This window comes from Tachypleus tridentatus, chromosome 1, assembly GCF_004210375.1.
Source record: "Tachypleus tridentatus isolate NWPU-2018 chromosome 1, ASM421037v1, whole genome shotgun sequence".
Taxonomy (NCBI): Eukaryota; Metazoa; Arthropoda; class Merostomata; order Xiphosura; family Limulidae; genus Tachypleus; species Tachypleus tridentatus.
Genome location: NC_134825.1, coordinates 53,707,722 through 53,730,394, shown reverse-complemented (window position 1 = coordinate 53,730,394; position 22,673 = coordinate 53,707,722). Strand labels below are relative to the sequence as shown.

Sequence of the window (22,673 nt, the reverse complement as noted above, 5' to 3'; positions counted from 1 at the left end):
CAATTATTCGATGAGGTTCCCATACATAAGTTGTGCTTCTGTCATATATTATCTTGTGTTTTTTGTGCCTCCATATCAACATATAAACAGTATCCTCTGAAAGTTCTATATACCTTAAGAACTATACGCAACAACTATTTTGCTGTCCTTTTTCATATTCAGTATGGCAACTTACTTCTGAAATTCTTCTGTACTCAAAGTCTTGAAGTTGTTTCTGAAAACCTAAATTAGGGTTTGCCATGTTTCGAGCCCCTCGGATAACTTTCATTGCATCCTTATGGTCCAGTGACGTTACACTCATAACATAGGCTGCAGCCACTGTTACACTTCTTGACATACCTGCTAAGCTACAGAAATATTAACATTTTAAAACAATGGCTTATAATGTTTATTGTTATAAAGTGCCCACAAAATCTTTAAAGACTGGGAATATATTCATAACTTCTGGACAAACCATATAATCGTGTGCACTAAATGTCATTATGCAGCATTATATATAATTATCGAATTCAAGACTTCTGTAGATATAATCTTCGTTTACTTGTTCATAAAATCAGAATTAATTCATTACGTACGTGCGCGTGTCTTGCAGTCATAAACTAGAGCATAATTTGAAACACCTATTTGACAACATTCTTGTCATCACACTGTAAAAACAACTTGTGTTGTAAATTAACACAAGTGTTTATTCTACAACACAAACTGTATCTTCCAAATTCAAACTTGTGTGCATAACACGACTGTTTTGCCATCTAAAAACATAACTTGTATTTTGTGACACGTATTTATTTGTTAAAATGAGAAACTCTCACACTCTACAGAGTTTGTACATTTAAGGACCGATAAAAATGCGAGACCGTTTGATTTGAATTTTACGTAAAGCTATACGAGGGCTATATGCACTAGCCATCCCTAATTTAGCTGTATAAAACTAGATGGAAGACAACTAATCATCACCACTCACCGCCACCTCTTTGACTACTCTTGTACCAGCGAATATTAAGACTGACTAACATTATAACGCCCCCACGGCTGAAAGGACGAGCATGTTTGGTGGGGCGGGAATTTCGTGATCTCAGATTATGATTTAAACGCCCTAACCACTTGGCCATGCTGAGCAAAATGAAATTATAAGAGAAATGATAAGAGGATCAAAGCATCGATCAATGGGTAATATAAAATTATGTTTAATGAGGGCGTTATAATACTAAATAAATGATAAAATAAAAATAGTGGAGGATATATATGCAACTAACCACATAAGAGAAAAATAACAAAAAAAACTTGTACATCAAATAACAAAGACATATATTTTGATGCCCTCAGTTTCTGCGTGCAGTAGCAACGACTACTACTTTTTAACTGGACATTATTTGAGACACACTTCATATTATAATTTAGTAATGTAATTACATCCCGCCAGGAATGGCAATGACAATTTTTTTCTTTATTGCTGCGAACTGTATAGTTATGATGGTAATACTTTCGGAAAAAAAAAAAACATTTTATTATACTATACCTAGAAATATATATTTCTGTAGTTTCTTCATTAGCTGCGAGAGAGTGATTTGTGTTTCCTTTAAATTTCCGAACATGGTTTTAAAAAAAAAAAAAATCTATTCTTCCCAAGAATTATGACGGATCAACTGTGCTAACTGAATGCCGGACCTTTATACAGAATATCAAATTTTAATTAGTCCTGTCCTGTTTTTTTAGCACAAGGTTACATGATGCGCTCTGTCCATTACGGAGATTATAACTCCGCAGTTTAGTATTGTAAACATCACCGCTGTTCCAGAGAGGAAAACAAAATGTTATTGTTATTTCCGTGCAAGGGTACACGATGGACTGTGCGCCTCCACCACGACGAATCGAGCCCCACATTTAGTGTTGTAATGCAATAAACAAACTTACTGCTACCCCGCAAGTGGACATATTTTTAACTAACTACAGTGAACAGATGGAACCTCTCTTGTGTAACACGTTGGAGGATTTTTTTTTCAGAAAGCAGAATCGTTATAACATTGTGGATAGATCATACATTAAGCCCACAGATGTATTTCTCAAACAATTATGTTCAGCAAAAAACAGTTGACTTCTGTTTCGGTACAGGATAAACATTAAATGTTCTTACCAGTTTGATTCAATTAAAATTAAAGAACTTTGTAAGTAATAAGTTCATCGTCTATACCACACACACTATGCACGACGCTAGTGAAATGAGTTCCTTTATGGGTTTCATCAGATGCTCTGAAGCATATTATCCACTATTTGGCCAACAAGTCCAACATATCAACATCAGCAGCCCCCCGCTAGTACAGCGGTATGTCTCCCGATTTACAACGCTAAAATCAGGGGTTCGATTCCCCTCGGTGGGCTCAGCAGATGGCCCGATGTGGCTTTGCTATAAGAAAAACACACACAATCAATGTCAGCTTGTGCTAATGTACTGATTAATGGAGAAACTTCAAACTCTTCAAGAAGTTTGATAACGAACAACACATGCTGACAGCCTTCTTCCATCTCTATGCGAGGAACCAAATATAACATGCTATTCTTTGCAATATAAAAACAACAAATCTCTGTCATAGTTTACCTCATTTTGGTAAATGTTTGCTGTAAACAGTATAACTAGATTAGAAATCTTCCAAGTCAATCATTCTCAAGATGGACTTCATCAGATACTCGAAAGTGTCAAGCACGTAACAAAGAAAATATCGAGTGTTGACGGCAGTTTTGGGCCGGATTTTATCAAGTTTGACTTGACTGTTTCAGGAGTTCAGGTCTAAAGTGATGAATCACTGAGCATCCTTTAAGTGCATTCAGACATTTTTCTGTTCACATAAACGGAAATGTATCAACGTTAATTACTCTATTTATTGTCTCAAACCAAAATATAAACATAGAACCTTAGGATGCCTGCTTTCTTTCTGATGATGAATATTGATTATGGCGAAGCACTTTCCAAAAGTTGTATGATTATATCCTTTAATATCTATTGTATTTCGATGATAGCTGTACCCTTATTGCTCCAAGGAAGCCTGGATGGTGGTTGTTTAAGTGAATGTGTGTCACATGTATCTAAAAGATGGCGAATTACTGTTGTCCAGCTCGCAGTGCGATTTGGTGGTATAATACACAGGAATATAAACCAAAAAATTCACTATGATGCAATCACATCATATTTATGTTATATTTACATTTATAGGTTCCTAGCTTTATCTTCTTGCTTTTCGGAAATTTAATATAGTAAGGTTTCTTTACATTTTGATTAAGAGGGATTTTATTTCTTAGAACAGAATGAACTTAGATTACCGCTTGCTAACTACATATAGCAGGATCTCTTGCCTGTTCTCAGGCCGAGCGTGATTTAGTGGTTAACGTGGTGAACTGTGAATTCTAGAATCTATAGTTATCGTGCATTTGTCGGAAAACTGCACTCCACACTTTATCTTCGTGAGTGTGCTATAAGAGTAACAGGCACATCCTACTATCTCAGTAGAGTAGCCAAAGAGCTTGCATTGGATGCTGTTGACTAGTTGCCTTCTATCTGATCTATCAATTCAAAATTAGGAACGGCTAGATTAACTGTAGCTTTACGTGAATATGTGAAATAATCGTGCTTGTTTTTGACCTTAAAAGAGCAATCATATAAGTAAAGCAGTAAGTATGTAATCAGTTACAAGATACGTAACTTACAAATAAGTAGTAGAGTTCACCAGTTAAATAAAAATAGAATTGAAATATAGTAGCATCTGATTTTCTCTTTGACTGGAATGTCTACTGTAAAATACATTAACGCGCTTCTTTGTTGTTATGTTACTGTACCTCTTTTGTCTTTCAGAACTATTTCGAATTTTGATTTCCTGTCTGTTACTTTGTGTCAGCATTATGGACTTCCTATATTTTCTATCGGAAAACAATAGAAACATTACATGTACATGTACTTAAGTTGTTGTTTTCTTAATACAAAGCAATGCAATGGGCTATTTGAACTCTGTTCCCAGTGGGAAATCGAACCCTAGATTTTAAAGTTGTAAGCCCATGAATTTATAGTTGACCCACGGAGAAGGGTACGTACATAAAATTTGTAAATTAGTTTTGAATCGGTTCATGTTCAATAAAACGGCCAATTTTAAGACATCTATGTTCCGGAATAGTTTATCATGCATTTTTTGGAATTTCTATTTTTTCTTACACAGTTTATTTGAATCTCAATGGCAACAATCTAATCAATTTAAACCTAACTGTCTGTGTGATAGAATTTGTCAGTTTTTCACTGCAAGTTTGGACTCTTAGCTATTTAACTACATATTAGAATGGTACGATGGAATTAGATGTACAGCCTATTCTAGTCGTTTTTAGGGGTTACTTGCTGTTAGGTGCAAAGCTACACAAAGGGATATTTGTGCTGTGTCAACCACGTGTACTGCAACCGTTTTTAGCGTTATAAATTTTTAGATTTACCATTGGGAGACGCGTTTATAAAAATTAAAAAAACAATGTTATTGTTATTTTGAATTTCGCGCAAAGCTACACAAGGGCTATCTGCGCTAGCCGTCCCTAATTTAGTAGTGCAACTAGTCATCACCACCCGCTGCCAACCCTTGGGCTACTCTTTTACCAACGAATAGTGGGATTGACCTTAACATTATAACGCCCCCACGACTGAAAAGGCGAGTATGTTTGGTGCGACTGCGATTCGAACCTGCGATCCTCGGATTACGAGTCGAACGCCTTAACCCACCTGACCATGCCGGACCAAAACAAACAAACGCGGCAATTCATACAGAAGATTATTCCAAGCACGTTTTATGCCTGCGGCTTAAACGTTAAGTTAAATGTTTTTACAAACCGACTGGTAACCTAATCTGGTTCCTTAAAACAATTATTCTTCATTTTTATAATTTAAATAATATAAAACTGGTTTGAAATCATTCGCTTTGTTTTTGGAGAGTTGAGATTACCTGGATAAACAGTTTCAAGTTGGAAACATTATGTTATTATATATTTGTATCATATTTATAAAAACATTGAAAAGAGAATGTATACATATTGCCTAATTCATACAACTACAAATCGAAAAAAAATATATAAATAGACAGAATTAGACACAAGGATAAATCGAATGTTTCTTTTACTTTAAAATTCTAAAATTGTTTTTGACAAGCATGCCACCTTATAATAAATTTATTTTTACCCAATCTAAAGTCCTCCTTCTGGACTTCTACATACTACTTGTATGGACTACCTGTGAGCGTAAGACATTGGCAGATCTTAGTTCAAAAAGTATAGCTTTTTGATTAAAATTAGATTTTTTTAGATTCAAAAATATTACGTCATTTCAGAATTCAAATTGTGGGAGGAGGACAATGTTTACTAACGATAGTCTGCTCTGATTTCCACATTATTTCCAAATTACACATTTTCTACATGAACATATATGTATATTATTCCAAAAATAAACAAATGAGATTAAACAAAGAAGGATCAGTTGCCTTCTGTCTAACCTAAAGTACGCCCGTTAAGATTCTGCATAAAGCGACATAATTTGATATTATGCAGTCTAATTTAGACCTTAGAGGTTTCATTTTTAGAACAGCTGTCTTTTGTTCGAACGTCTTTAATGAGAAGGGAATTAATTAAACACACAGTAATTTATATTCGTAATCCATACCAGTTTATAAGGTGTTATTATTACACGTTACACTGAACAACACAACAGTTAAAGAAAAGTATCAGAACCAAAGTTGTCGTTGTGTTAACAGTAAGTTTACAGATTTACAAAGCTAAAACCTGGGAACCGATTATCTGTAGTGGTCACAGCAGATAGCCCATTATATAGCTCTGCATGACGAAAACGACAAGTTACCGTTGAATTGTTGATATTGTATATTGCAGACGTATGTAAGTGATTTTTAAGTGTCACACATCTTTTAATTATAACATAATCTTCCACAAAATTAACACTACGAACTGTAAGGCTTCAGTGGGATTTTCTTACGTTTTTATAATCACAATTTACATGCTTATTAGTTGTGTGATAAGATAATTTAACAGACAAAATGGCGTTACAGCTCAGTCATGTTCAAAAAGAACATTTATATAGTGTCTACATTCGAATTAAATGACGCAAAGAAATATACTGCTCGTGGCATATGTAACTTCTTTCATTGTACTGTTGGACACTCACTGTTCCCCTTTTACAAATTATACAGATTATAACTAATAAAAACCCTACAAATAAATATAATAAATGAACGACTTATTTATTGCTATTACGAATACAAGAAATTTTAGACTGTCTAATACATCATCAGAAAATCGCACTAAACAAGTAACTTAAGAGTTGATTGATCGTAAAGGTTGTTTTATATTATAAGTTCACAAAACTAACCAATTGGTAATCAGTATCAAACCAGAACACATATACACATTAGAACACATTATTGTAAAGATAAAGTATTGTAACAGCGCGTGATCAAATGTTTATACTTACCAATGGACTAACACGTTACCTCCACTGATTCGGGCGCTGTGGATGAAATCGTTGCTCTGAGGAAAAAACTGGGAGAGATTCTGATAGGGAGAATCGGTTGCTTGAATAATGAGGTATATTTTGTCCTGTATAAATGTACAAGGTACAAACTATTTTCATGCAAACATATATAAATAACTTGTATATTTTAAAATGTTAACTTCTTTTTAACAGTTCTGACTCATTCAGTTATTATCACAACATGCATTGAAAACAATAAGCGAATGAATAGTTAATTTGCATGAGAAAACAATAATACTGGGTAAAATAAACTTACTGATCACAAAAACAATTAATTTTATACCTCTAGTTATAAAATCAATAGCAGTATACTTACTGTTAATTTCTATTTTATTTAATTGGATTTACTAAATTAATTACCCTGTTACCCCCAGGTGGCTCAGCGATAAGTTTGTGGACTTACGATACTGAAAATCAGGTTTTGATATCTACGGTGGGCAGAGAACAAATAGCTTATTGTGTAGTTTTGTGTTCAACGTCAAACAAATAATGTACCCTACTTTAGTGATTATAAAATGAAAAAACAAACAAACTTGTTTTACCAAAACCACATACTTAGCACTAAACAAAGATATTGTTGATGTGACTTTTTAAAGTCAGGATAAACGAAAGAAATTGGTTAGCTATACTACACTGTTTAAATTCAATGCACAAAACATTCTATCTTACTTAGCAAGAGCAAATACTCTAACAAAAACGAAAACAAAGTGGTTAATATTCTCAACCTTAAAACTCATAAGACACTTTATCAAAATATTTTTCTGATTATTTTTATGTAAACAACCTTGGTTTGGTTTGTTTTGAATTTCGCGAAAAGCACAAAAACAAACAATCAGTTCTCTTATGATTTACTTTACACGATCACACAAGTAAACATAAATTAATCATTTCTAAGTAGGTTGCTTTAAGTAACACACTAATAATGTTAGAGTCCTGTGGAATATTGAAAGATTGTTCAGATTATATTAGATTAAAGTTTAATTTCAGAAGACAGAATTCTGCCTCTGCGTCTCAGACATGTTTGTTTGTTTGTTTTGAATTTTGCACAAAGCTACTCGAGGGCTATCTGCGCCAGCCGTCCCTAATTTAGCAGTATAATACCAGAGGGAAGGCAGTTAGTCATCACTACTCACCACCAACTCTTGGGTCACTCTTTTATCAACGAATAGTGGGATTGATCGTTACATTATAACGCCTCCACAGTTGAAAGGGCGAACATGTTTGGTGTGACAGGGATTTAAACCCGTGACCCTCAGATTAATAGTCGAGTGCCTTATTCACCTGGCCATGCCGTAAACAACCCTATGGCGTAAAATTGAGTGAGTTTTACGTCAGTTGCTAACAAATACACTTAAAAGTCGAGGATATTTTTAACTTGCTTCCAGGGGCGTAGATTTTTTACACCCGAGAGAGGGGATGATTTTTGCAACCATTTATGTGGATTTTTCAATTTTCAAATTGGTAATCTCTGATTACGTGAACCTGAAAACTGTAAACATGCAGTCACAGAGTAATCATGTTGCCACGATACTTCAAGGTTTCCATGTAGATTTGTATGAGGTGTTGTGAACAGTTTTCAAAATGTTAATAGAATAAAGACAAATGTGTCACAAATTAACTGCCACATGAATTTATTCCTGCACACTATTTTTATACTGCACAGTAAAAAGATGGCCATGATACTTGACAAGGTTACTAATAACTTTCTTTGTATGAATTACGTTTTTCAAATATTAATAAAATTAGTAATTACCCTTGATAAGTTTATATCTACTGAAAAACTGTTCATGTTGTTTGATAAAAATAATTAAAATGTCTCAGCGAACTCTTGAAAATTACACGTGAATACAATGCAGCACTTAATTATTCATACTTTTCATTGAAGTATGATTCATGTGGTCCTCTAGTCTACATGTTCCCAAACGTAGACCTCCTTTGTGATGATCTGTTTATGAATTCTTTCATAAGCTCTTCTATATTTATCTTGTCGACCTCATCTTTGTGAGTGTGACAAACTGCCACATGGTTGAGGCGGCACTAAGACATAGTTGACCTTAATCACGTCTTCAACCGTCTTAATTCAGAAAAGCTGCGTTCACATTCGCAGCTGGATACTAGACATACAAACAAAATTTTCATGAGAAGAAACACTTCACTAAACACCTGCTGGCTTTTTTCATGCATTTTACAGTAAGCATCCTTCGCACCTTTCAGAGATACTGCTTTTGTTGTTCCTTTGAACATGGGCAACTGAATCTCGAGCCGTTGTGCAGAGATTTCTGGATAGAAGTTTATAACCGAGTTGTCAATCATGCCAGATGTGATCATGTTCTCAAGTGCTATATATTGCCTCAAGTCATTGTTGTCTACATGGAATCTAGTTGTCAGATGTTCTATGACTGTGTTCACAAATTCTGTAGTAATCTCTAGCTGTTGCAGAATGGTGTGCTGAGCCATCACCTGTGATCCTTCTGGGGGGGTCTGCGAATACGTGGTAGTTCAATAAGCACCAGATCTAGGGAAATTACCTTTTTCTCAGCTTCATCAAATATCTTGTTGTAATTTTCCTCTGGTAGCAATACCAGCAGTTGCTCAACTGTCATTACAGATGCTTCAATCATGCCAGAGACTGTCGCTGATTTTGCTTGGAATGCACGGTTTAGTTCCTCTAATGCAGCTATAATGGATGCTGAACCATCAACAATCCTAAAACTGTCTTTCCTTTGTCAAATATGTCCAGAAGACCTCGTGCTTTCACTACTACATCTGATGTTTCATTTGCTAATTCAGACAAAGAATCAACACTGTCACTATAGTGATCATTAGCACATGTAATTGCAGATAGGCGGCACAACCAGCGTGTTGGACACAGTGGGCGGATGCATTTAACTGGACCGTTGTGGCTGTCTGACAATACAATATTTTCAAAGATTGTCTTGTATTTGCCTGACCTCTGAAGCAAGACACCAAGATCATGTACCCATTGGACAGAATCTCGAACACATTCACAAGTTTCAACTGCATGTTGCATTATTAAATTAGCCTTGTGTGCTCCGCAGTGAAAAAACAAAGCTGACGGTTGCTTCTCTTTTTATTTTTGCCTGGCATCCACTGTACGCACCACTCATGTTAGCGGCTCCATCATAAGTTTGTGCTCTTAATCCTGACAGTGGTAAATTAAGTCTAGTCAGTACATCAAGTATAGTCGAGGATATTGTTTCACCAGTGGTATTGGAAACACTGTACAAACCAAGAAATGTATCATGGACGTCAAGGTTCTCATCTAAGTATCATACACATATTGCTTCCTGTTCGGCACCTGAAACATCCTGAGTGCCATCAACCATTAATGCAAAGATTTTACTTTGCTGCACTTCGTGTGCTATGTTCCTCAGTATTTGATGGTGAACATCTCCATTATTTCATTCTGAGTCTGGGGTGATGTGAATGTGGTTTTCTTTGACAAGTAGACCGTCACCTCAGGATCTTCCTCTTCCAGGAGCTTCATTAACTGCAGGAAGTTTCCCTCCGTATCAGTATGTCCACGTAATGCTAAACCTTGACGCAGTAATAAATGTAAACTACTGAATATTTTGGCTAGACTTCTTTTGCATTCTTCCTGCTGCTTTTTTTTCCATCATGTAGCTGGACAGCTGGAGAGTTACATCAAGTGAACCTTCTGGAGATATAGCGAATCTATGCCGAGAGGAGGATTGGTGTTCGTTGAATTTCTGTTTTGCCTTTTTCCAGTTGCAAAAAACCGGTGGATATGAAGTTATACTCCACTGGCCTCTCCAATTTCCCTGTAAAAAGGCCTCTATTTTCCGCCTTGGCACAATGAAAGCATATGACTTTTTGAGTCTGATTGTCGAAGTGCAGCCATGGAAACTCATCAAACCACTTGCCCCGGAAGTTGATATTTTGAGATTTTACTTTCTGTCGTGGTATTAATTGTGCGTCTGGATGATATGGCTTTCCACACTGTATCTGTGGAGTGTCAGATTTTTTATTACTGCACAAACTTGTTTCACAACTATCTGGTTGTTCATGATGTGCAATAGTTGCACATGCATTTTCAGACTCGTCCTCTGATGAACATGGTATTTCCTCTGTATGGAAAGTTTCTATTCCTTTGCTTAAGATTGTTGGATTATCTACATTGTCACTTATAGTACTAGTAACTGGCTTGCAGAACTGTCTAATATCGGAAAGTTTCAGACGCTTACTTGTCATAATTGGAATCTGTTTCCCAGGTGACTCAATAGGCTAAAATACAGTCTTTATTGAAATACTCTAACGTACAACGAACGAAGATAGAACAGAATGGAAGTAGGACTGAACTGTACAATGTATTTAAGTCGAACGCGCGAACCTCACAGTGACTACCGAGCCAACTGACCGCCTGGACATCGCTGGGACAATAATGTGTGCTAGTTACAAGTAATTGCATGTTTCTTGAAAAATACTTAAACAATCACAAATATATTATATTCCTGTTAAAACTCATCAAAAGGCAAACACGTTGTGATATAATGTCTATAAGTACGTCTATTAAATAAAAACACCTGAACAAAAACTAGCAATACAATTAGAGTAGAGGCTTCAGGCCGTTGAAATTGCTCCTTTTGTGTTCTAATTATACAAGAAAATACAATATTTTTATTATCTATGATAAGAGAATATATTGTTCTTTTACCATAAAGCACCAGAACTTTATTAGAGGACGGTGATAATCTGAAATTTCATGGATTAAAGAGGGCCACAAACACAGGTCTAATGAGTCCTGTTGTAAAATCGAGGCTCAGACTAAAGCGAACGGAGGGGGTGATGTAGGGCGCGTCTGGATCCGAGCGGCCAGAACCTGTCGTTGACTGTTCACAAAACGTACACTATGGTCAGCGACTTCGGCAGCTTAGGAGAGTAAGGCGTTCGACAATAAAACCGGCTAGACATGGTTAAGAACAAATGGCGTTGGAAAACCGCACATTATACACATAAGATTGATGCAACTACAAGCTGGAAATTATTCACGATCTGGGAAGTTGATTCGGCGCCCAGGTCGTGAAAGTGGGTTTTCTCGGGTACTCCCGTTTCCCCACACCTAATCCTTAAGTATTGGATCCATAGATCCCCGCTTGGACACTTTGATCCATCGATTTATGCCCGGCCCTGATCTAGCCCGTTTAATTGGTGTTGTTTGTATTTATCCGACCTGAGGAAGGGGGGGTGCTTTGCCTTCGCCTTGTTGCCAGCCACGCTTACCAGACAAACATTTACATGTGTTAAATCAATCCATTAATCTGTCTATCAGTGTTATCCACTAACGCTATTATTTTATAAATTCCTACCTGGTGCGGGGTTGAAGGAGGACTAGTTAGTCTTCGAGCACCCCAGGGGATTAATGTTTCTTAGGAAATATTAATTTTAAACCTAAACACCTGCAGATATAGAGAGAGAGCTACAAATGGTCTGCCAGAACTAGATCACAGGAGTTTACGCTTGTGAGTAATATTTATGCTCTATTCAATCTGTTGTGATGAAAATTTTACTTAATCTTACACTACGTACAAGACGTAGATAGATTCTGTGATAGTGCTTGCAAGCCTTGCATGTATACTTAGGCCTACTGACTGATACTTACGAACTATCGCTTAGATCGAAAAGCTTAGAAGCACGCCTATATTAAAGATGTACATTTCGGCTACTGAAAAAGCCTACATCTAGGCCTGATTATGTAATTCGATTGGTAAGAACACGAGAATCACAAGAACAAATACACAGTTTGTAGGCCTGTGGGTGATGCAATAAAACAATTCAACAGACCAAACTGTTGGGAGGGATGATTGTATGCACCATACTCCCCACCTAAAATGAAGGGGGGATGTATCCCACCCATTCCCCCAGGATCAATGAACACGTTGAATAAGCTTTCAAGTTTACAAGCACATGCTTTAAAATTGAGACTAGCTTCCTTCGTGTAGTAGACATTTAACTGGTTGTCTTTGTACCAAAATAAAATTCTTACAGTGATTATACTATTTTCCACAGTAGATAAATAGATAGAATGAAATACAGGTAGAGGAAAAGATAAGTTGTGCAGCAAAAAACCTTTTAGATAAAAGGAGAGAAAGAAAGAGAATGAAAGAAACGATTTAAAACCTAGATAACTGTATATATGGTCAAGAGTAGACATCAACAACTAGATGAAAACTATAAACATAGAGCAGAAAATCATCAGACACATAGATAGAAAGAAGCAGTAAAATAGAGAGATGGACAAGGTTAAATGAAAAATATAGCTAGTAATTTGACAGAAATACATGTTGGCAATTAGTCATCTTGTGAATTTAGCAGCCACACATAAAAATAAACAATCACAAAAAGTTACCTTAAGAACTTCCCTTGCATTATCGTGTATGGAAATGATGTGAGTTATCTTATTCTTTCGTAATTGGTCCTGGTCCTCAGAGTCTCGTATGTTCCCCACATACAAGCCTGGTATGACCTATAAGAAAACAGTTATGTAAGCTTGTAAGATGAAACTACCAAAAATATTTAATAACAAATGCACGATTTTGTGTTTTTAAAGGACCGACGTAAAAACCACAACAGATTTAAGATATAGCGAGAATCTGACCAGGGGTTCGATTCCCCTCGGTGGACTCAGCAGATAGCCTGGTGTGGCTTTGCTTTACGAAAACACACACACGCACACAGATATCTGACAAATTAATAACTTCTTCCATTTACTTAAAAAAAGACGGTAAGCCAAGAGTCGGGAAATTTTGTCATTTGTATGAGTTATAAGCAATTGTTAAAAAAAGAACTTTAATAAGATGATCTTATTTAATAAATACCAGGCAGCAGCAACATATTTTACTATTTCTTTGTTTAAGAGCAGAGATGTAGAACGACCTGTCACGGCTGTGCCAACCTCGGGAATGAACTCCGAAAAGTAGTGTTACAACACCATAAACTTACCACTATGTCACTTGGGACAACAGTAAATAGTACTTTGTAGTTTCTGCCTTATATTCCTGTCCGGTAAATAAATTGAATAAACTTTAAATACAACATGTTTATATCGAAGAAACTTCACTGCATTTCGTTGACTGATATGGTAACGTAAAGGTCAAAGATCAAGGTCATTTTGGTTTGTTTTGTTTTGAATTTCGCGCAAAGCTACACGAGGGCTATCTGAGCTTGCCGTCCCTAATTTAGCAGTGTAAGACTAGAGGGAAGACAGCTAGTCATCACCAACCACCGCCAACTCTTAGGCTATTCTTTTACCAAGAAATAGTGGGATTGACCGTCACATTATAACCCTCACGGCTGAAAGGGAGAGCAAGTTTGGTGTGATGGGGATTCGAACCCGCGATCTTCAGATTACGAGTCGAGTGCCTTAACCACCTAGCCATGCCGGGCAAGGTCATTTTGAGGAATATCTATGTAAATTTAAATATAAATTTTTTGAAGCCATTAAAAGTCTTCACTCATAAATTGTGGCAGTCTGTTTTCAATATAATTACCTGCGGGAATAAAATGCGATTGTATTGTTTTTTCCAAAATATATTTTCTTGCTCTCTTACTGGAACCAGTACAAGAAAGCAATGTTTTAGAATTTTCGCGCAGAGTTGCACAAAAGTCTATTTACTCGTACCCTTCCCTAATTTTCACGTGATAGAGCAAGACCAGGTCAGCTAGCCAATAGCATGTACTGCCAACTCTTGAACTACTCTCGTCTAACTGGGCCCGGCATGGCCAAGCGTGTTAAGGCGTGCGACTCGTAATCCGAGGGTCGCGGGTTCGCATCCCAGTCGCGCCAAACATGCTCGCCCTTTCAGCCGTGGGGGCGTTATAATGTGACGGTCAATCCCACTATTCGTTGGCAAAAGAGTGGCCCAAGAGTTGGCGGTGGGTGGTGATGACTAGCTGCCTTCCCTCTAGTCTTACACTACTAAATTAGGGACGGCTAGCACAGATAGCCCTTGAGTAGCTTTGTGCGAAATTCCAAAAAACAAACAAACTCGTCTAACTAACTAATAATGGGTCTTGATCGTCATATCACCGACAGTTCCAAAGTGCCAAATGCGTTTATCCAGCATCAGGACGAAAGCCACGAACTCTTGGACTCATAATATGAGCCCGCTAATCACTAGGCCACGTTAGACTCACAATAAAAGGGAGGGTCTATTGTTATAATTATCAGTGATGTCGAGAAACCCACTTATTGAGAAATTTATATGCAAAAACGGCTCGTTTGGGTTGAGAAAATATTTTACATAGAAGAGCGAACAACGTTTCGACCTTCTTCGGTCATCGTCAGGTTCCCAAAAAAAACAACCTGTGAACCTGTCGATGTCGTGAACCTGACGATGGAAGGAAGCAATAATATTAATGTTCCAGAAAGAAGGAAAGCCAGCGAATAAACCAAACAACTACCGCCCGATTAGCTTAACCAGTTGTATTGGCAAAGTATTAGAGAGGATAATTAGTAATCGTCCGTCAGTATACTTAGAAGAAAATTCAAAATTACCAGAAATTCAAAACGGATTTCGAAAAAAACCGCCAAACTACAGACCACCTGATTCGACTTACAGAATCAATAACAGACAGTTTTAATAAAAACGAATGCACTGCAGCTTATTTTCTCGACATTGAAAAAGCTTTTGACATAGTGTGGCATAATGGTTTACGTCATAGATTGCAGGAAATGGCATTACCCCAGGAAACTATTCGCTGGCTGTCCAACTTCCTGGAAAACAGAATGTGTAAAGTAAATGTGAATGGGGCCCACTCAGGGTCCTTTTCACCCGAAGCAAGAGTCCCGCAGGGAGGGGTTGTTAGCCCTATATTATTTATCATGTACGTGAGCAATATGCCTCTGTCGGACCTATATTTAGGTTATGCATCACAGTTCGCTGACGATGTAGCAGTCTGGAAAAGTGCCCTCACTCCGTCAATAGCAGCAACGAACCTACAACCAGTCCTAAATAACATTGAAGAATACTGCCAGAAATACAGAATCAAAATCAATATTCCGAAAACCCAAGTCATATTATTCAGGAGACTGAACAAGCTGAAAAAAGATCCACCAAAGCTCTATATGAATGGATCACTTTTACTGACTGCTACTTCTGCTAAATTTCTAGGTCTAACCTATGATTCAAAATTAACGTGGTTACCACACATTAAAAATATACTGATACGAATCTGGAAAAGAGCAAACTATGCAAGAAGTCTTTCAGGTAAAATCCAAGGAACATCAATAGAATATGCAAGACCAACAATAGAATATGCATCACCTGCCTGGATTAACATAGCACCCACACATTTACAGAAACTTCAACGTATACAAAATTCAGTGCTAACTTCGGCATATAAAGTACCACGTAGCACCTCAACCACATTCATGCACAAATATGCAAACATAGCCACAATACCTGAAATACTCTTGCATAATACGCTAAAATATTTTAATAAGAATTGGCATAAGAATGACTTAATGTGTGATCTCGACAGATATCACGTACATGATGTAAATAGTCCTAAATACCTCTCCCCTTTTAACATGTATTTAAGAAATGTAACACAAGCTGGCCACTATGCACTAGACACTTAATCCCTGTTTCCTTTTTATTATTATTTTTTTCTTTTAATCATTATTTTATTTTATTTTTTATATATTTTTTTATTTTTTTATTTTTCATTTATTGAATTATTATTCAAGTATTGAATAATAATAATAATAATTATTTTTTTGTTACTACAAGTAGTAGTAGCATTCTCTCTATGAAGAAAAAGGAGAAAAATACAAAAAGAAAAAAATACAAGAGAAATAATAAAGGGGAAAAAAAAAAACTTCTTGTTCGTCCATACATGGACTGAGCCCTGAACTGGGCCTGAGTACGATGTTATATATTTTTACTCTGGCCCAAAGCTATAGAAAAAACCCAAAAAAAACCCTAAAGACAGACGCTATAATCGTTCGGGAGGGAGGAAGAGGTCTAGTGTACTTGACCCTCCTGGGTATTTAACATCAATACCCAAATACCGACACAGTGAAACTTTCAATGTGTCATTATTTGTGTTTACTCTCTTATAAGTTTAAATCCTAAATATGATACTTCTGGTTGGCAAAATTTACTTTTGAAATTTTTTACAGTAAGATTAGCTATATCAAGCTTGTAGAAACCCAGTTCAAAATCTTTCAGGTGTCGTTAAAATGTGGGAGAAAACACTACAATGTTTTCAATGCTGGTTTGTATAATCGTCGTACTTGTACTATTTTTTCCAAAACAATTTTTGAGTGGTATGAAAATTATGCAATGAAAGCATCCCCCTTGTGGCACAATTTGAAAAGAGCTGCAATACTTTCCATATACCGCTTATTACACTTGTGCAATGGCATCAAACTACAAATTACATTTTATATCGTATTAAAACACTCTCAAGCAGGATACTTGCTTTATAATCACTATATGTATGGTACACTTGTTCTGTGTATGAAAAATTATGATTACTCTATTGGAAGCAATGTATTTTTTATTTTTTTTAATCAGAAGACTATATACCAACGACATGGATATTATTTAGAATTTTTTTCAAAGTTATTTAATTTTCCATCTTGAACAACAACTGCATTTACAAATGCATTACAACCTGACTTCGTTCAAAAAGAGCCTTATTTCAATTCCACAGTGTGTAATAACGCATTATTTAACAAAATGAATGTTTCATTATAACCAAGCGTATAGAGACAAAAATCGTGTTGAAGTCAATTTTAATGTATGCTATATGCTGGTAAACATTTATACTTTTACAGACACCTTAACACACTGAGTGTACGAAATAACTCAATTGTATCGTTATGTACCGAAATCTAAATTTATATTCTTACATAATAATACTTCATATCAAGTTTAGTATTAAATGTGCATACTCCTAAATTACTTATCCATGAGAGTACTTTCGTAACACACATAACTGTTACTTACCATACTCATTCCGTTCCCCATTATAGTTGTTGTTATCTGTCTGTTACTTTAGGCTTTTAGTTCTGATTCACCGATGAATTCTTGTTCTTGAAACTTGTTTGGTTTTCACGTCTATTTAGTTAAATCAAAACACTCTATGTGGTACAACACAAAATAAGTTTTAACCAAATTAACGATTACTATAAGTCGAAAAACTGATTAATAGTTGTAATCAAGATTAACAAATGCAAAGAACGAAACTCTATTTTTACCTTAAACTTTTTGAGGTATGGTTGTATAAAAATCTGAAATAACTTGGAGTTTGAAACGTTTTTCAATGTATGAAAATTAACAAGTGCGATGAAAGGCCAGGATAATAATAGCACTGAAGCGAAAAACGTAACGTTGCGCGAAAAGATATATATATATATGTATATATATTTCAATAATAGTAACTTTCATTGTAAAATACTGTACTTTTCTCATTAAGACAACGAGATTAAAACACCAAAAATATTACACGAAATGAACTTCACGTCAGTCGCGTACAAGCGACTGACATTGAACCACTCGTTTCTTTATTTGAAACTAAAATAGAAAAATACAATAGAAGCCTATATTACAAATAATAATTTATGTCCAGCCAAAACCAACTAATTGTTTTTATAAGAACTAATAAGTTAACTTCAGCGTATTTATACCGTTTTACTTTATCTGTTTTTTTGCAATTTAAGAAGATAAATAATATTATCTTTTACCCTGATTATAATGGAATTATATATTAAAACCTGAAAGGTAGTTTGTTTGCAGATGAGCTAAACGGCTGATTCAGAAACCCAAGGTTTAAGTACACCTCGCCCTATGAAGACTTTCACAGTTCTTCGGAGCGAAAAAATGAATTTAAATGTCACTTCTATGACGCGATAAAAGATAGAAAAGTGCAGTGTGCTCAATTCCATCACGTATAGAACCTAAGACCTTCGACCTGTAACTCACATGCTTAGAACTAAGCCATTCTGAGTCTCCGGTCATTATAGCACAGAGAGTCCAAGCACCGAAAGGAAATAATGATATTTATTAGCAGCCAAAATGCAGATTTATAATGCATGCAATATAATTTTATACTATACCACTGTAGTAAAGTTTATCAACGTAAAGAAGGCTCTTTCTTAACTCTTAGCCCAAACACACACTGGATACATACATCCTGTCTGTAGTAATTATCAGGTACCATACTTCAAATGGCACTGATGATACGTTTTAGCCGCTTCTACTCTACCTATTGTACTTTATTTCCCATGTGATTCTACACTAGAACATATATTTTTCGACTTGGTAGATCCTGGTGGTTAGAGTGCACGACCCATTATCTGTAAGTCGCAGGTTCGTAAACCAGTGACCGAGCATGCTCGTACTTTCAGCCATGGTGGCGTATAATGTGTTGGTTAATCACACTATTCGTTTGTTTTGGAATTTCGTACAAAGCTACTCCAGGGCTATCTGTGCTAGCCGTCCCTAATTTAGCAGTGTAAGACTAGAGGGAAGGCAGCTAGTCATCACCACCCACCGCCAACTCTTGGGCTACTCTTTTACCAACGAAAAGTGGGATTGACCGTCACATTATAACGCCCCCACGGCTGGGAGGGCGACCCTCAGATTACGAAGCGCACGCCTTAACGCGCTAGGCCATGCCAGGCCCCACTATTCGTTATTAAAAGCATAGCCAAAGAGTTGGCGGTGGGTGTTATTGACTGTCTTTCCTCTAGTGTATTACTGCTAAATTAGGGACAGGTTGGCACAGATATCCCTCGAGTAGCTTTGCACGAATTTCACAAGTCAAACTGTATTTTGTGTACACTGAAACAGTTTCTATAATCTAAGATAAACATTTGACTGCACGGGCATTTTGATTATCGTAATTTTGACGTTGGTGGCCCAAATGTCCTTGATTATTTCATAACCCTATTGATAAAATCGTATCAAAATTTTTTTTCGTGATTATTACACAAACAGTATTATAACTGAATTTGGTCAAATCAATCAGATTCTTAGAAAAACAGCGTTTCTTTTCTTTGTAAATTCACATCACTCTATACATCATTACTGAGTGACTAAATTGAGATACCTCTGTTGCATTTCTCCTATCAATCGTATTGATTTAATACGTGTCTTTTTTTAATGATTCAGAACTTCCATTGAAACTGTGATCTTTTGACCCACCCATCAATACTTCATGAATGATATGCAGATAAGTGTTATAGTTTTCTATCTTATATCATAATTCATAAACATACGTTAAAAACTCTCTGACAGATAGCTACTGACAACAATTATTCGAAACTGATTACGAAGATTTTTGAAACGTGGGTTTATAATAAACTTCCTGTACTAAATCAATAACTGTTTAAACCGAGGGTTGCAAAGATCACAGGCAGTGTACCATGTTTTGTATTTGTTTTCAACTTGAACCTGTTACGGAACACCTGGGCTAAAGAGCCATGTAACAGACCTCCTAACGTTCATAGCTGGTTTATAAGTGCTGACCAGATGAAAAGGAAACAGTCAGCAGAGCTCTCACTATACGGGCTTACTCTAAATTTCATAGTAGGATTGATTGTTACAGGTATATATGAAAGTGTGAAACATGTTCAGCAGCATATCATGACTTAAACTTTGAACTTTCTTATCTGCAGGCTGGCACACTAACCACTTTGACTATACCTAGCCCCTAGCGAAGCGTACTGAGGGTCAATCACATTTTGTTAAGATGATGTTTTCTGGAACTACTTTCTCATTTTCGATTGCGCTCAATCAACCATGATAACACATTATTGCCTGACACTGCAACTTCTATTGTTTCTTCGGGGCTGGGGTGGGGGAGATCCGAACAAAGCTGACCCTACTTTTGAACTGACAACCACGGAAAAGGGGCAGCTAATCTTAGGTTACTCTTGTTAGATCGAAGAGTGGAATTTACATACAAAAGATTTAATAGTAAAGTCAAACGTCCTGACGCCTGTTGTTTAAATCAACAGAAGTTATGTACATACACTGGTAAGAGGTTATAAATGAAGAAAATATGAAATAACTTGAGAAATAAAACAAGGAGAAAAGACAGGAATTTGTAACACTATGAAAAAGTTCCTATAAAACACCACCCTGTAAGGTCATTAAAAATAATAACCAACGCAAGTTTAAACAATAAAAAACAAATAAACAGAAAAACGAAAGCGCCAATAAACACAAGAAAACAAAGGTAAGCAAAGGCCAGTTACATTTCTTGTGCAGTGAGGACAGATTCACAGGTATTTGTTTGTTTTGGAATTTCGCGCAAAGCTGCACGAGGACTATCTGCGTTAGCCGTTAATAATTTAGCAGTGAAATACTAGAGGGAAGGCAGCTAGTCATCTCCACCCACCGCCAACTGTTGGGCTACTCTTTTACCAACGAATAGTGGGGTTAACCGTAACATTATAACGCCCCCACGGTTGAAAGGGCGAGCATGTTTGGTGCGACGGGGATTCGAACCCGCGACCCTCAGATTACGAATCAAACGCCTTAACCCACCTGGCTATGCCGGGCCGTTTCACAAGTATTAAAACATTTGTTTCCCTTGTTGTCGAATTACTGTTTTACCTTCTCATAAAATAAATAGCAAAACTGACTCCTGGCTCAAACAATTAAAAATAGTGCTAAGAGATTCAGTTATATTAATATTTTTTCTAGTATCTTTATCAATTTCGCAGTCATTTAGTTTTTCACTACTACAAAGAAAGTATCTGGAAGAGGATCAGAATAGTTAACATTTTATCAGTAGTTTGTTCGTCAAAGTCGATACAAACTGTGTGTTGAATCTAAAGATAAAAATAAAAGAATTATTTTCAAGGGGGGGGCATTAACCGGAACGACTGGCTGCTTTAACGCCTACTAAAACAAAATAAAAATAAAAACACACCGTACTAGAAGTTATATTTGGTTTTGCAAGCTTCGTAGATTTAGGTTAGTCCTAGTTCCATAAACTAAACAAATAATGTGAAATAATCTTTATACGATAATAAAAAATAAAATTAGTTACACTAATCGGTATTGTCGATGAAAATAATATTAAAGAAAGTGTAGGATACGACTAACTTACTACTTCTGCTATAAAATATAAATATTCCACTGCCTATATAACTTATTTGGACTAAGAGATCTACCTACGATATATCAACAGATAGTTATCGCTTCTAATGTTTACGTAAGAATTACCACACCGTATGAATATACCTCTGTATCGTATTTCATTGAAAGTGCGTAGAGAGAAACATTGACAGATAATGACACGAGTTTCATGATGTTGTTTAGCTGACAGATTGTGGGTAATTCTTTCAGAGTATTTTTATTTTTCAGCAAATACAGTAAATTTCTTTATGAGTGATGCAATTTAATGAAACACTACAAACAAGTGTATTTACGTCAACGTGTGCGACGTAACTTGTCAATAGACTCGCGCATATCCGGCCAAGGGAATTCCCCTGAGTCATAACCTGGTGCGTTACTGTTGATGTTTATTACATGTTACAGTTTTACTGTTCAAATTAAGTATTGAAATTTTCTACAACTGGTTACTAACTTTCTAAACCGAAGTTTAAAATTTTCTCATTGTTTGATGGAGGGTTCACTACGAGTACCTTTTCACGTTTACGGTCTGGCATGGTCAGGTGGCTAAGGCACGCGACTAGCAATCTGAGGGTCGCGGGTTCGAATCCACGTCACATCAAACATGCTCGCCCTTTCAGTCGTGGGGGCGTTATAATGCGACAATAAATCCCACTATTCGTTGCTAAAAGAGCTGGCGGTGAGGGCTAGTTGCCTCCTCTCTAGTCTTAACGAAGGACGGCTAGTGCATATAGCTCTCTTGTAGCTTTGCGCAAAATTCGAAAACAAACAAACTCTTCACCTTTATGTGCAATATTGTTGTGTAATTGAATTATAAATTAGACAATAATTACTGTGCAATCACTTGAAGGCTAGAATTGTTTACTTATGAACATTACTACTTTAAGGATAAGCGCTGTTTCTCTTAAAATGTCAGTGTCCCTACCTTTGTCCTGTCGTCGGTTTGTTTGTTTTTTGAATTTCGCACAAAACTACTC

General features: G+C 36.2%; 1 protein-coding gene across 1 annotated transcript; it reads right to left on the bottom strand.

Moving 5' to 3' along the window:
- Window positions 1-121: 121 nt before the first annotated feature.
- Window positions 122-21,828, bottom strand: LOC143222079 (dual specificity protein phosphatase 22-like). The gene is made up of 5 exons (XM_076448015.1): window positions 21,805-21,828; window positions 17,557-17,667; window positions 12,948-13,064; window positions 6,500-6,624; window positions 122-347 (listed from the first exon to the last, which is right to left on the bottom strand). Exons 2-5 carry the CDS (start codon window positions 17,575-17,577, stop codon window positions 122-124), a joined length of 489 nt encoding a protein of 162 aa, XP_076304130.1. The 5' UTR covers window positions 17,578-17,667; window positions 21,805-21,828.
- Between the last annotated feature and the right edge of the window lie 845 nt (window positions 21,829-22,673).

Bases quoted from the DNA above. Each gene is read 5' to 3' on its own strand.
- LOC143222079 (XM_076448015.1), bottom strand. From the start codon at position 17,577: ATGGGGAACGGAATGAGTATG. The intron at 6,625-12,947 runs GTAACTTTTTGT...ACATTTATACAG, and splicing joins ATGCAAGGGAAGTTCTTAAG to GACAAAATATACCTCATTAT. The intron at 348-6,499 runs GTAAGTATAAAC...ATATTTCTGTAG, and splicing joins GGTAACGTGTTAGTCCATTG to CTTAGCAGGTATGTCAAGAA.